At 38.0% G+C, this 12,278-nt stretch overlaps 1 protein-coding gene across 3 annotated transcripts; it reads right to left on the bottom strand.

Annotated features, from left to right (window-relative positions):
- Positions 1-7,050: 7,050 nt before the first annotated feature.
- On the bottom strand, positions 7,051-12,066 carry LOC104103724 (uncharacterized). Of its 3 annotated transcripts, none has more exons than XM_009611651.4 (3): positions 11,834-12,066; positions 9,957-10,053; positions 7,051-9,789 (listed from the first exon to the last, which is right to left on the bottom strand). In XM_009611651.4, the coding sequence occupies exon 3, from the start codon at positions 9,680-9,682 to the stop codon at positions 7,340-7,342; it is 2,343 nt and encodes a 780-aa protein (XP_009609946.1). In that variant the 5' UTR covers positions 9,683-9,789; positions 9,957-10,053; positions 11,834-12,066; the 3' UTR covers positions 7,051-7,339. The 3 variants fall into 3 exon arrangements, with proteins under 3 accessions (XP_009609946.1, XP_009609945.1, XP_009609948.1); XM_009611650.4 differs by having other exon boundaries at positions 7,051-9,763; XM_009611653.4 differs by having other exon boundaries at positions 7,051-9,710.
- Between the last annotated feature and the right edge of the window lie 212 nt (positions 12,067-12,278).

Genomic DNA, 12,278 nt, shown 5'->3' with positions numbered 1-12,278 from the left:
TAGGATCTCTTTGGGCAGGGTCGGACTGCTATGGCCGGGGCCACTTAGTCTCTTTGATGCGCCCTATGGCTGACACTATACTTGTAGCGTCCACATTGAAATTATACTCCAATAATCTTGGTGCCTCCCTACTCCCGAGCGACCTGTCAAACCCGCTCTTGCTCATTAGGCCCCGGCTGCTCGGTCCCCGATCATTTCTCTTCTCGTTCCTTGTCGAGTGGCGCCCGGATCCATTTCCCCTCCAATCCGTAATGTATGGCTGATATCGATCTTGAACCAGCCTCGGCTCCTGATCATGGTTCTCTTAGACTAGTTATCGCTTCTGATGGGGTAAACAGATCCTGAAGGGGCCCCGAGTTAGTCGTCTTCAACCTTGATCTTCGATTGATATCTGTTGTGGACGTTGGCCCAGGTGACCGCTGGGTACTCCACCAAGTTTTGCTTTAGCTATTAAGAGGCCATGGAACTTCTGGGGTTGAGCGCTCGAGTAAATGCATGAATGGCCCAATCATCCGCAACATGTGGCAGATCCATTCGTTCTATCTGAAACCTCGACACGAACTCCCTGAGCATCTCGTTATTCCTATGTTTGACCTTGAAAAAATCTGACTTCCTGGTCTCGACCTTAATGGCACCGGCATAGGCGTTCACGAAAGCATCTGCAAGCATAGCAAACGAGTCGATAGAATTCAGAGACAGGTTGTGATACCATATCATTGCTCCCTTGGACAAGGTTTCCCCAAATTTTTTCAGCAACACCGACTCGATTTCGTCGTCTTCCAAGTCATTCCCTTTGATCACGCGTGTATAGGAGGATACATGCTCATTTGGATCCGCGGTCCCATTATACTTGGAAATGTCGTGCATTCGAAACCTCTTCGGTCGGCTTCAGTGCTGCACTTGGGGGGGAAGGCTTCTGAATAAATGTTTTGGAGTCTGGTCCCTTCAATATCAGAGGCGCTTCCGGGATCTGATCGACCCTGGAGTTGTACGTTTCCCCCTTCTTGCCGTTGGCCTCAATCTTTTTCTCGCCTGACTCCACCAATTTTTTCAATGCTTCGAGCATCTTCATCACCTCGGAAGTTTCCCCGGGCTTGAATTCACCTGGTTCCACGGCAACTTGTTCATCCCTCTGAGTATTTTCCTGGGATTGCTCGGGTTCGACCCTGTTAGGGGCGTGGCTTTGGTTCTGCAACTGCGCTATCGCCGCTTGCTAAGCCTGCAACATTTCAAAATCAACCGTAGGCTCACCCCATTACCTTCACCTTCAGGCGCCTCTCGAGCCGCTGGTCGGGGTCCCCCACGAACGCTATTTTTGGGATTAGTCGGTAGATTGATGTTTATGGCCACCTACGAGTTAGCATTGACCGGGTCGGCGGCTGGAACACCATTGGGATCGACAGGAGGCACATCATTGCTAGGCATCACGTTATTATTCTTGCCATGATGGCCTGACTCAGCATCAATGTTCAAGTGAGCAGACTGAGAATTTGACATCCTTAGGCTAACCTGGAATCAAAACTTCAAAGAACAAGCGTAAAATAGAGTTTGTTATGGAGATTCATATAAAATCACCACTATTATCCTTAGCTCCACGGTAGGCGCCAAACTGTTTACTCACAAAAATGAGTAACAATTAAATTTGTACGTTGTTTAAAGGATATGTGATTTAATTCAATACGAATAGTCTAAAAACAAGTAATTAAGTTGAAGATAAAATAAAAGATCAAACCAATCGTAATGTGATGATCAAGCATGATCTTAGATTGAATAATAAAATTCGACCTCGATCGGATCCTCGATACGAGCTCGGTTATGAATAAAGAAGAGGACAAATGTAGAACACTTTGATAATAGCTAGAAGATAAAAATAAATATTTATTGATTTGATTTGCGTATCACACTGTGTTAGAATAAAAGAAACCTTCCCCTTTATATAGTATGAGAATTTCAGTCCTAGTACAAATCTAAATAAGATAAAAATCTCCTTTCTGGTAAATGTCGATCCACAACTGATATAGGACGGGATTCACGCTGTAATATCCGGTTGAAGACGAATATTACGGCTCCCTACTCGTCATGCATAACCGTTCTCCGCGTTTCCCGTGGTCCAGAAACCTTACTTGGTCTGGGTCCGTTATTTCAGCATGCCTGATCCCAAATGCATCGTTCACTCTTCCCAGGTTCCTATACGAGGGGTCCTTCAGCCTCGCTTGTAGTCGTATCAAGCCGTGCTACCCTTTTGTTTCCTCATCGGGAAATTGGAAAAAACTCTGCCCCGATTTTACCCGTACACATATTCAACAAGGAATCCTTCTTACGCTTCGTGCTGAATGGGTATTTGAGAAGCATCTTATTGTTATCTTGAACAGGTGATTCCTTACTTCCTTTAGATGCTTTGCCATCTCCCAAGACAGATTCAACTGGTAAAATGTCCAAATTAAGCAGTGGATTATCATCACGCCGATCTACAGTCACCGAGACATTTATCTACAGATGCAGAGTTTCTACACATCTTATTGTCTGTGTCGAACCGCAACATATCGACCCCTCACAAGATGAGTTTTTAAAAGTTCCTGAGATGCTGATAAAAACCAACACCCCACTACATCTCCTTCACCTAACCCCTAATTTTGTGAATTTCATAGTGCATTCAATTGCATTAGACTTGCTATTAGAAAAAGATGGACATTTTAGAATGGGAGTTTATGTGATATTATTGCATAAAAACTATCGTCCAAGTATTTGACGCATCTTTTCCTAAGACTTCTACAACAACAACAACAATGGTTAGATCCTTGTTTTGTGACTCCTTTTGGATAACAAAAAAGAACTTTTTGCTATACTTATTTTAGAACTATCTTGACTGTCATAATAAGTGCTTGTATATATGCAAGTATTCCACAGAACAAGAATTGTTGGCAATGATCAAAACATATGCCGATTACAACGAACCTTGCACGAGCTGCTCTGTATTTTGCCATATCAGAGTTTTTCTTTGCCTTTTTCGTCAGAATGTTTAGGGTTTCTGCTTAGAGGCATGGCCTTTTAAGTGGTTCTTCACTAACTATATTTATATTTATCCTTAAGTGGAGTTAACAGTCTGTTAATTAATTTAGAGTCTGTTAGTTGAAGGACTAATATCACTCACATAATATAATTAAAGGTCAATAGTGTAGTAAATTGGATAACACAAAGACTAAAATTAGAATATAGTATTAACACAGGGACTAAAAATACATATGCCCTTTTTAGAAGCTTACCAGCTTTAGGCCGTAGTCGTTCCATAGAATTAAAATTGGCTCTTTTCGAGTAACTTATATAGTCATCAGGGGCGGCCCAAGGGTCAAGCCATTAAAGCAAAGGCTTTAGGCCCCCAAATTTTGAGGGCCCCAAATTTTTCTTTTGTTTTTCTACTCGTAGTTGTATTGAGACCCCGACTAATCTAGATTTGTACCGCGTAAGACCTAGTAAAAGAGAATACGTTTTAACAAGATTTTTTTTAACCACAGGACTCAAACCCAATATATTTAATTAAGGTAAGTTGGATCAAATACATCTCACAACAATCTTTATAGGCAGGGTCTAAATATATTGGGTATGTTAAAATAAAAAATAAAATATTTTATAAAAATTCAAGATAACTTTTAATTTAGTAGTGATGTAACCGTTTGAGCAAAAAATGCAGAAAGAGAATCACTCCCTCTAAACTCTTGTCGCGAATATAAAACTTTTCATTATTTAAATTTTACGAGTGACATCATTAGTGATGTATCTATATGAATTTGATTCTATTATCTAAGATCAACAATAACTTAGGAGAGACTAAATTATTTATAAAAGAAACTATTAACAACTGATGTTAGGCCAAAATTCTATACTTTTAGCACATTACTCGCCCTATATTTTGTTGGTTTAAATGAGTTATTGTGCGACAATTGCACTAAATTGTGTTGTTCTATATGTAGGAACATCGGAATGAATCATCGATGTTATGATAAAAAATAAATTCTTTCTGAAAGACCCCAAATTAAAAATTGGCTTTAGGCCACCAATATTCCTGGGCCGCCCCGATAGTCCTATCATAAATAAACGTTGTGTTTTTTTCAATTTTCAAGAGACTCGCACAGTAGGTTCTACACATACAGAGAGAAGGGGTTGGGGGAAGGGGTTTTAACTTTTTGTCGTGGCACTATAAGTTGTATGACTTATTATATTTTGATACTAATTAATACTAAGATAAAATATGATGTTGCGGAGTTAGATATATAGATCTTTTTTATCTTGATTAAACTTATTAAATGATTATTTCTATTCATAATCGCGCGGGTGAATTTACTAGTTATTGAGTATAAAAATATGTTATTCTTTTAGAGACTGTTTTAAAAGGAAAGAGTGTCACATAAATTGGGACGGAAGAAATACTAATTAAAAAAATTTACATAAGACATCGGGGGTAGCCCAGATTATTTTGGTGACTAATTTCTAATGCAAACTAACTTTTCGTCCTTCTGAAATTAATCTTCTAGATTTTTTCTGTTTACACTCGTAATATTTTCTTTTGTCTTGTATTTACATTTCAGAAGAATGACAGAAATAGAACACTTTGGTATCACTATTGATTTTTAAGGAATTTTCAAAAACCATTATTGTTTAGTGATTATTAACTTCCTATAGCTATTATTCAGTTGTTACGGTAGTGTATTCGCTATATTCGCGCTGCTGTATTCATGAATACAACAGCAAAAAGCGCCTAAAAATCAGTGTAGTCCAGCTGTACGCGCATGTATTCATGAATACTGCAGCAAAAAGCGCCTAAAATCATGGCAGTCCAGCTGTACGCGCATGTATTCACATGTATTCGCGCTACTGTATTCATGAATACAGAAGTAAAAAGCACCTAAAATCAGGGCAGTCTAGCTGTACACGCATGTATTCACATGTATTTGCGCCATGTATTCATGAATACAGCAGCAAAAAGCGCCTAAAATCAGGCAGTCTAGTTGTACGCGCATGTATTCACATGTATTCGCGCTTTTGTATTCATGAATACAACAGTAAAAAGCGCCTAAAATCAGGGCAGTCCAGTTATACGCGCATATATTCACATGTATTCGCGCCATGTATTCATGAATACAGTAACGATAATCACCTTAAAAATAGGTATGTCCAACTGTCTAAGAGAGAAAAAAAACATAAATAGCGTATTTCATGCCTTATTTCATGCCTCAATGGTAGTATATACCATAAATACTTTTTTTGCTATAAAATATAAAAGGTAGCTATAAAAAATAATATTTTAAAATAATTTTGGTTTATAATAAATAGGGTATATACCTTTGCAATAGGAGGTAAAATTTCTTTGATTTTTTGACTCTGTGAATAGAAGTTTGGGAAAAAAGCCCACCAGAATTTTAAAGTTCGCTTGCCATGATTTTTCTTGATCACCAGAATTTTAAAGCATGCAGTAGTTGTGGTGTTCATCTGGATTTTGCCACAAATTCTGACGGATCATCAGAATTTTTCACGTGCTTCAAAATTCTGATGCTGAAAATTATGATAATTGTTAGAATTTCTGGTGCTTTAAAATTCTGACTGGTGCCTCAAAATTCTGATGTGGGATTTTCCCAAAACTTTTCTTAGGTCAATATATTAACAGTGATTTAAAAACAATCCAGCGTAATCTTTAGTTCCATAATTCAATTATTGAAATTTAGTACCATGGTCGGTTTTCGTAGATTATCAAACACATTAGTTTAATGTTTTCACGAAAAAATTTGTGTATAAACTTATCTTTAGTATTTACTTAGAGAGAATATTTATACAAAGTTTTTGTCGAGCAAAGATGCTCAAGTAATTGGTCCTTTGTTTCGAGTTCTTGATGTTTACTATCTTGGCCTGTGAAAGGAAAAACGAAAAAGAAAAGAAGCCTTTTGCTATGTGTTTAACATGAATTAATCCTAAGTAGAATAAAAACTACACTCACCACAAAAGTGGATATCTAGTAACACAATAAATTGGTTACTAATTATTAAATATAGCTAAAAAAAAAAAGCTATTTGTCCGGAAATGACCTACTCCCTCCGTTTCAATTTAAATGAAATAGTTTGACTTGATACAAAGTTTAAGAAACAAAAGAAGACTTTTGAAATATGCGATCCTAAAAACTTAAGGGTTAAAACTTTGTAGGACCATAATATTTGCGTGACTATAAAAGCTTCTCATTAAGGATAAAGTAGGTAAAATGAAAAGTTCAATGTTAAATTGTTTCTAAATATAAAAATGTGTCATTCTTTTTTAAACAGACTAATAAAGAAAGTGTGTCGTCTAAATTGAAACAGAGAGTACACAATATAAGTCAATACACTTTTAACCCGCTAAAATCTAACCCAACAAGCTCATTTACTACATCTAGTTTCAACCCAAACTAATATATCCACAAACGAGCCTGACAAAAAATTTCAACTCAATTCAAATCATCAACCATATAAATTGAGCGGATTGTGGAATTTCAATTTCCTGGTCTCTCGAAAGTAAAAACTAATCTTGATTTGTCAAATATCTGACATCATATTCCATAAAACCTGTTGTAGTTGAATATTACCAATTCCTGACTCGTTCGAGTCAAATAAACAGCAGAAAGAAACAAGTGACAAAATTTGATATTGAGGAGAAATCACTTGTAAGGCATCACAAACAGCTGCTTAACCTGACAGGAAACAAGTGCGCGGACAGCACTGTCTGCCGTCTCTGTATATATGATCCTGTCAGGCCCTTGAGTCACTGGTCAGTTTGTTAAATGTTCCAATGTAAGATGGTCCAGAATCAACCTATAATTCTTCTTTTAAATGACCTTTGATTTGCCTGGATTTTGAGTCAATAACTTACTCTTTTCAAGGGCCTATTTCTTATTGTCACATTAATGTTTCTAGTAATGACTTCACAAAAAAACAAATAAACAAAAAAATTGCAGATAGAAACACCAGATATCTCTTAACACGAACACAGGTGGACTAAACACTTTGCAAGTTCTGTTTCCCTGGAAAGAGATGAGTAGTAAAATCCATGATGTCAGTTTTGTTCAAATTCAATATCCTTAATCCGTCTCACAAAAGGTTCCGAAGATACCATTGGTTCAGCAAAACTACACAAGGACATACATTAGCAATAAGAGTTGTGGGAAACATATACTGAAGTCAAAAAAGAGTTCAGGCCAGCACCAACTCTTCCCTTAATCCTACTGGTATCCCTAAAAGTTATACTGATGACAGAATCCACGAATCTAGCCAAATGAAAGCTTCACTGAGCCTGCAAAGCAGAAGAAAAGAATGTGTCATGTCTACAATTTTCTAGTCATGGAGATATTCATTCCCCTGGGAGATCTTCGAACCTTAGATGACTCTCCATCAGTAGCACCTATTTCTTTCCAGTCCACAGACTTCTTAGGTGTTGTCACTTTCTCCAATTCAGATTTTGCACTTGTGCTGTCTGAACTCACTTTCCCAGGGTACCAAATGTCATCTGGATTAAGAGGTAAAGCAGCAGGATCAAGTTCAAACGATCCCACAGGTACACCCTCCTTTTCAGTTCCAGTCATTCTGAATGATGGGATTCGATGAGAGAACTTGTAAAGTTCGTTTGGCTTTACAAAAAACAAGCCAACCTTATTTTGGCTGGTAGACTGGAAAAGGCTAACAAATCCAACCACTTTATCCAGGTAATTTACTTTTATACCAACATCCTTGACAAAATCAGAAAGAACCTCCACAATTTCATACTGGTACTTCCTATGGTTTTCTGGGTCGGAGCTCCAACCAATATCCCAATCTTTAAAAAGAGCCCATGTCTCCCCTTTCCTAGGATATACAATGAATACACCTTTCTTACCCTTTTCGCACTGCACCAGATGAGAGAATGTAGGACGATCGTTAGTGTTTTGAGAATTCCCTCGTTTAAATTTCCCACAACCAGCAGGCAGGCCTTCCTCTAGCCACTCAGTGTAAGGATCTTCTGGATCAGCCTCGAGCCAAGTAATCCGTAACTCAAATTTAGGGGAAAGTACCTTCCTGATCAGACAATAGAATCTTGGCATGCCATCAGCTGTATCATAACAAGCCCAGGTTTGGTCAACAGCAAAGCAACTTTCTTCCCTGTGTTTATCAAAATCATTAAACTCTGGATCAGGGCAGTCAAATAACTCTGGAGGATCATCACAGGTTTCTGTATCGGGTTCTGAATCAGAATCAACGACTTCAACTTTTTCTACCTTACTTGATGGAGGTCCAACAGCCTGTTTGTCAACTTTCCCACTGTTGGCATTTTTGTCTTGCACGTTTACTTCGGGAGGGGTTGTTCCATTTTGAGTACCTTTTGCCTTGGAATTACTATGGAAACCAGTAGGATTGGCATGCTTTAAGTCGTCATCACTCACAACTTCTTTCTGCTTTGATGCATCATCTCTACCTGATTGGTTAGCCCATACCTTCTTCAGAGGGCTTGCCAAATCATTCTCGCCATCACTTGCACCTTCATTATAGGAGATATTCTGCCGTAGTCGAGCAGACCTCCTACGACCGCCTTCTCCAGCAGGTGGATAGCTACCAGACTCAAAGTCTTTAGTTTCAGACTCGGTGCTGCTTGAAGTATCAATGCTCTCACTTGATTCAACTGTCTGCTTCCTACCCCTTTTCCTGTTTTTTTTATTAACCTTTGGCATAGCAGCCCCTTCATTCACACCACCCATTTCCTTGTCATACTTTCCGTCCCTCTGTTTAGCCTTTATATCCTCAAATACCTGAGCAGTCTTTTCTCTGCAGACCTCTGGTTGTGACCCCATTCTTCTACCGCTAGGGCCCTGTTGAGATCCCATTTGGACAGGTGTAAAGCCAACTCCGTCTGCCATTCTGTGGTTGGGAACCTCTTTCTGCTGAAAAGGCTGGCTCGTATTAGACCTAAGGTGCGCATCTTGACTGCCAGGATGACTCCATTGAGGTCCAAGAGGAGCACCTTGAGAACCTAAATCATATGCAATAAAAGGCTTTGAGCATTTCTGGCAGCGTAAAGCTTTGTTCACAAAATTCCTGTAGTACTGGTACCTAATATTGCAAAAGGGACATCCCGTCCAGAAAGTTAGTGGCACAGCTGATGAAGTCGGTTGTGTTTGTTGATGATTATTCAGATTACCAAACTGAGTACTAACACCATTAGGAATATCATTTTGTCTAGCGGAAGGATTTCGATTAACCTGATGAGGTGGTCGCTTTGCTGTTGTACCTTTGGATAAAAACCTGTACTTACTATCATACAAAGCCCTTTTCGCTGGGTCAGAAAGCAACATATTTGCTTCCCCAATTAGCTTGAAAGCTGCTTCTGCACCTGGAAACTTGTTCTTGTCAGGATGAAGCACAAGCGCTAGTCTCCGGTATTGTTTCTTGATGGTCACTTCGTCAGCCATCATATCAATTTGGAGGATCCCATACCAGTCCTTTTCTGATCCCACTTTACTGCTCTGAGCTGAACAGTGAACATTGCAAACAGCAAGTAGCTGGGATATGTTCTCTAGTTGAGGGTGAAGCCGCTCAGCTTTCAATGCAACCTTTTGAGCCCCTAGAAAGTCATTACTCTGCATTTTCTTCTCAGCAAGCTCTTTAGCCCTCAGGGCTTCATCTCTGTTGCACTCCATCACAAGTCCTAATTACTAATATATTAACCTGTAAGGCACACAAGTGTCCAACTTATATTTGTCATTCTCAACTCTGCATTCCTGTCCCAAAAAGAAAAAGAAAATGTCTGTCCATTCAGCAGCAAAGCAACACTAATCAGCAGTTAAGAAGAAAAATTGCTATCTTCTTTGCAACAGCACCCAGATAAAAAATGCCTTTACAAAATTACTACATCGTGTAGTAACAGCTCTAGGTCACACACACCTAAAAGAGAAAACGAGAAAGGAACTTCACCTTAGTTACAACTTATGAGCGTTGGAGCAGCCAAGCAAGAAAGTGATTGATAACACAACCCAGAGAGAGATGAAGCGTATACAAATGTTATCAAATCCTGCATCAAAATATAGATGATTTTCATTCTTTCCCCAATAAAGGAAAAAAGAAAAAAAAAGATAGCATGGAATTGAAAATAAGTCAATTGATCCCATGAAGTCATATGCACACAATGATTGATTCCAGAAATGAATGAACAAACTCTAAGACATACAGCTAAGCGCTACAAGAAAGAGCAACCATTGAAAAAACAAGTAGAAAATGAAGCGCCATCGGAAATTTTACAAGAACAATCTATAATGCCAGATAACTATAAAATAAATTCTCCAGCCCCCCAGCTTAACACCCAAGAACGTATTCTATAAATATAAAACGGAATACCACTTAAACACCATATCGGAAGATTCTAGAATGATACTTTTACAATAGAGCAATAAACTATCAGAATTTTACAGAAAACTCAATAAACTAAAGTTTAGTTTTAAAAGGACATGAACACAGGTAAGATTTCCCAAGTGATAAACAGTAAACTGGAGTAGCAACACAGCACTATCTTGAGCACCATAGTCAAGTGTAAATCGAAATAGCAGCAGCGGAGACTTGGGAAATCACTGGCAAAACAAGGAACAAAGAGAGAGAGACTTCAGGGGCTAGCAAAGAGCTAGACACCTTAGCATCAAACTGTAATCTGACTCATTTGTCATCTGTTTCTCTCGGAGTTGACTAGCAGTTGAATACTTTCTTTCACCTTTATAATCAACTTTTATACTTTCTTTCACCTTTATAATCAACTTTTATACTTTCTTTCACCTTTATAATCAACTTTTGTGGAAGTTTAATACTTCTTTCACCTTTATAATCAACTTTTTGTGGAAGTTTATTAAATCTCCGATAGACCGATATAGATTTGATTTTCTTAATAAAGAAGGTTACATAGTGCTAGTGGTGGCAAAATGGATTAAAAAACAGTTATTTATTCATATTATTCACTAAAAAATGGGTTGGATAATGAGCTTTTTAAAAATGGATCGAATATGGATTAGATCCATATTATCAACTAAAAAAATGGATAACCAATGTGTAACTTTTACATTTGCAAAGACTCAAATTGAGGGTTCCTCAAGTTTGGGAGACTAGGAATTCTCCTAAAAGTGATCATATTCCAAAAGCGATGGATAATATGAATATCAATATTATCCGCCAATTAACCATTTTCTATCCGCATTAAATATGGGTCGGGTAGGATAATTTATCCGTTTTTACATTACCCCGTTTTCGATCCACGCATATCTGACCCGCCCCGCCCATTTGCTACCCCTACATACTGCCCAAAGTTAGATATGTTCTCTGCCTGATCAAACAAAATTTGATCAGTACTACCAAAAGTTACTAATATCATCGGGAATGTAAAATTTTGCTTTAGTTTTGCTTTTGCTGTCACTCACAAGTTCTCCAGCTGCTATCATACATGAACAATTTTAACTTGATAACTTTAAAACAGAGCAGCTCATAGTTACCGAAATGAAACAAAGTGAAGCAATAACTTAAAAAGATATATTTAGTCAAAATCAAATATTGAGTCAACTAAGTATACACAATTTGAAGATGCTGAGGGAAACGGAATGCGCATATCAACAAACCCTAAACCTAATACTACATAATAAACCCTAATAAGCGAGCACACATTGAAATGAAAACTACTAACATTGATTGATACAAAAACACTATTATAGTCGAGACTAGCAATCCGAAAGCTTCAAAATTTCAAAACCCATACAAATCAAAAGCACAATCAGGAAACATATATAAACAATAATGCATTAGAAAATATTGCATACCCGATGGACGAAAAGGACCTCGAAAGTTTTGACTAGGGAAAGAAATATACAAGTTATACTGAGAGAGTGTAAATAGAAAGAGGGGGGGAAGAAAATTAGAGAATCGCGGGAAGGAGAGTGAAAATTTTCAGGAAGCGGGGAGACACCCAAACTTCTGAAATTTCATTTCCCCCAAAAACAACACAGAGAATTTGTCAAACACGATACTTGTGTTATTTCCACAAACAATGGGGAAGAATCTAGACGGTAGGTTTTTTCTAAGGGGTACAAGCTTAAATTGGGCTTGGCTGGCCCACAAACTTTTTTCTTCACTTTGGCCCATTCAAAATTTTGGGCTTCAATGGCTTGAGTATAACCCAAGAGTTTTAGTTCTGGCCCATAGTAGATTTGATTTGAGTCTCTTCGTTCCATTTTATATGACACACTTTAGTTTCTAATCTCTCAG

This window comes from Nicotiana tomentosiformis, chromosome 12 (genome assembly GCF_000390325.3).
Source record: "Nicotiana tomentosiformis chromosome 12, ASM39032v3, whole genome shotgun sequence".
NCBI lineage: Eukaryota > Viridiplantae > Streptophyta > Magnoliopsida > Solanales > Solanaceae > Nicotiana > Nicotiana tomentosiformis.
This window is presented reverse-complemented; position numbering and strand designations above follow the sequence as displayed.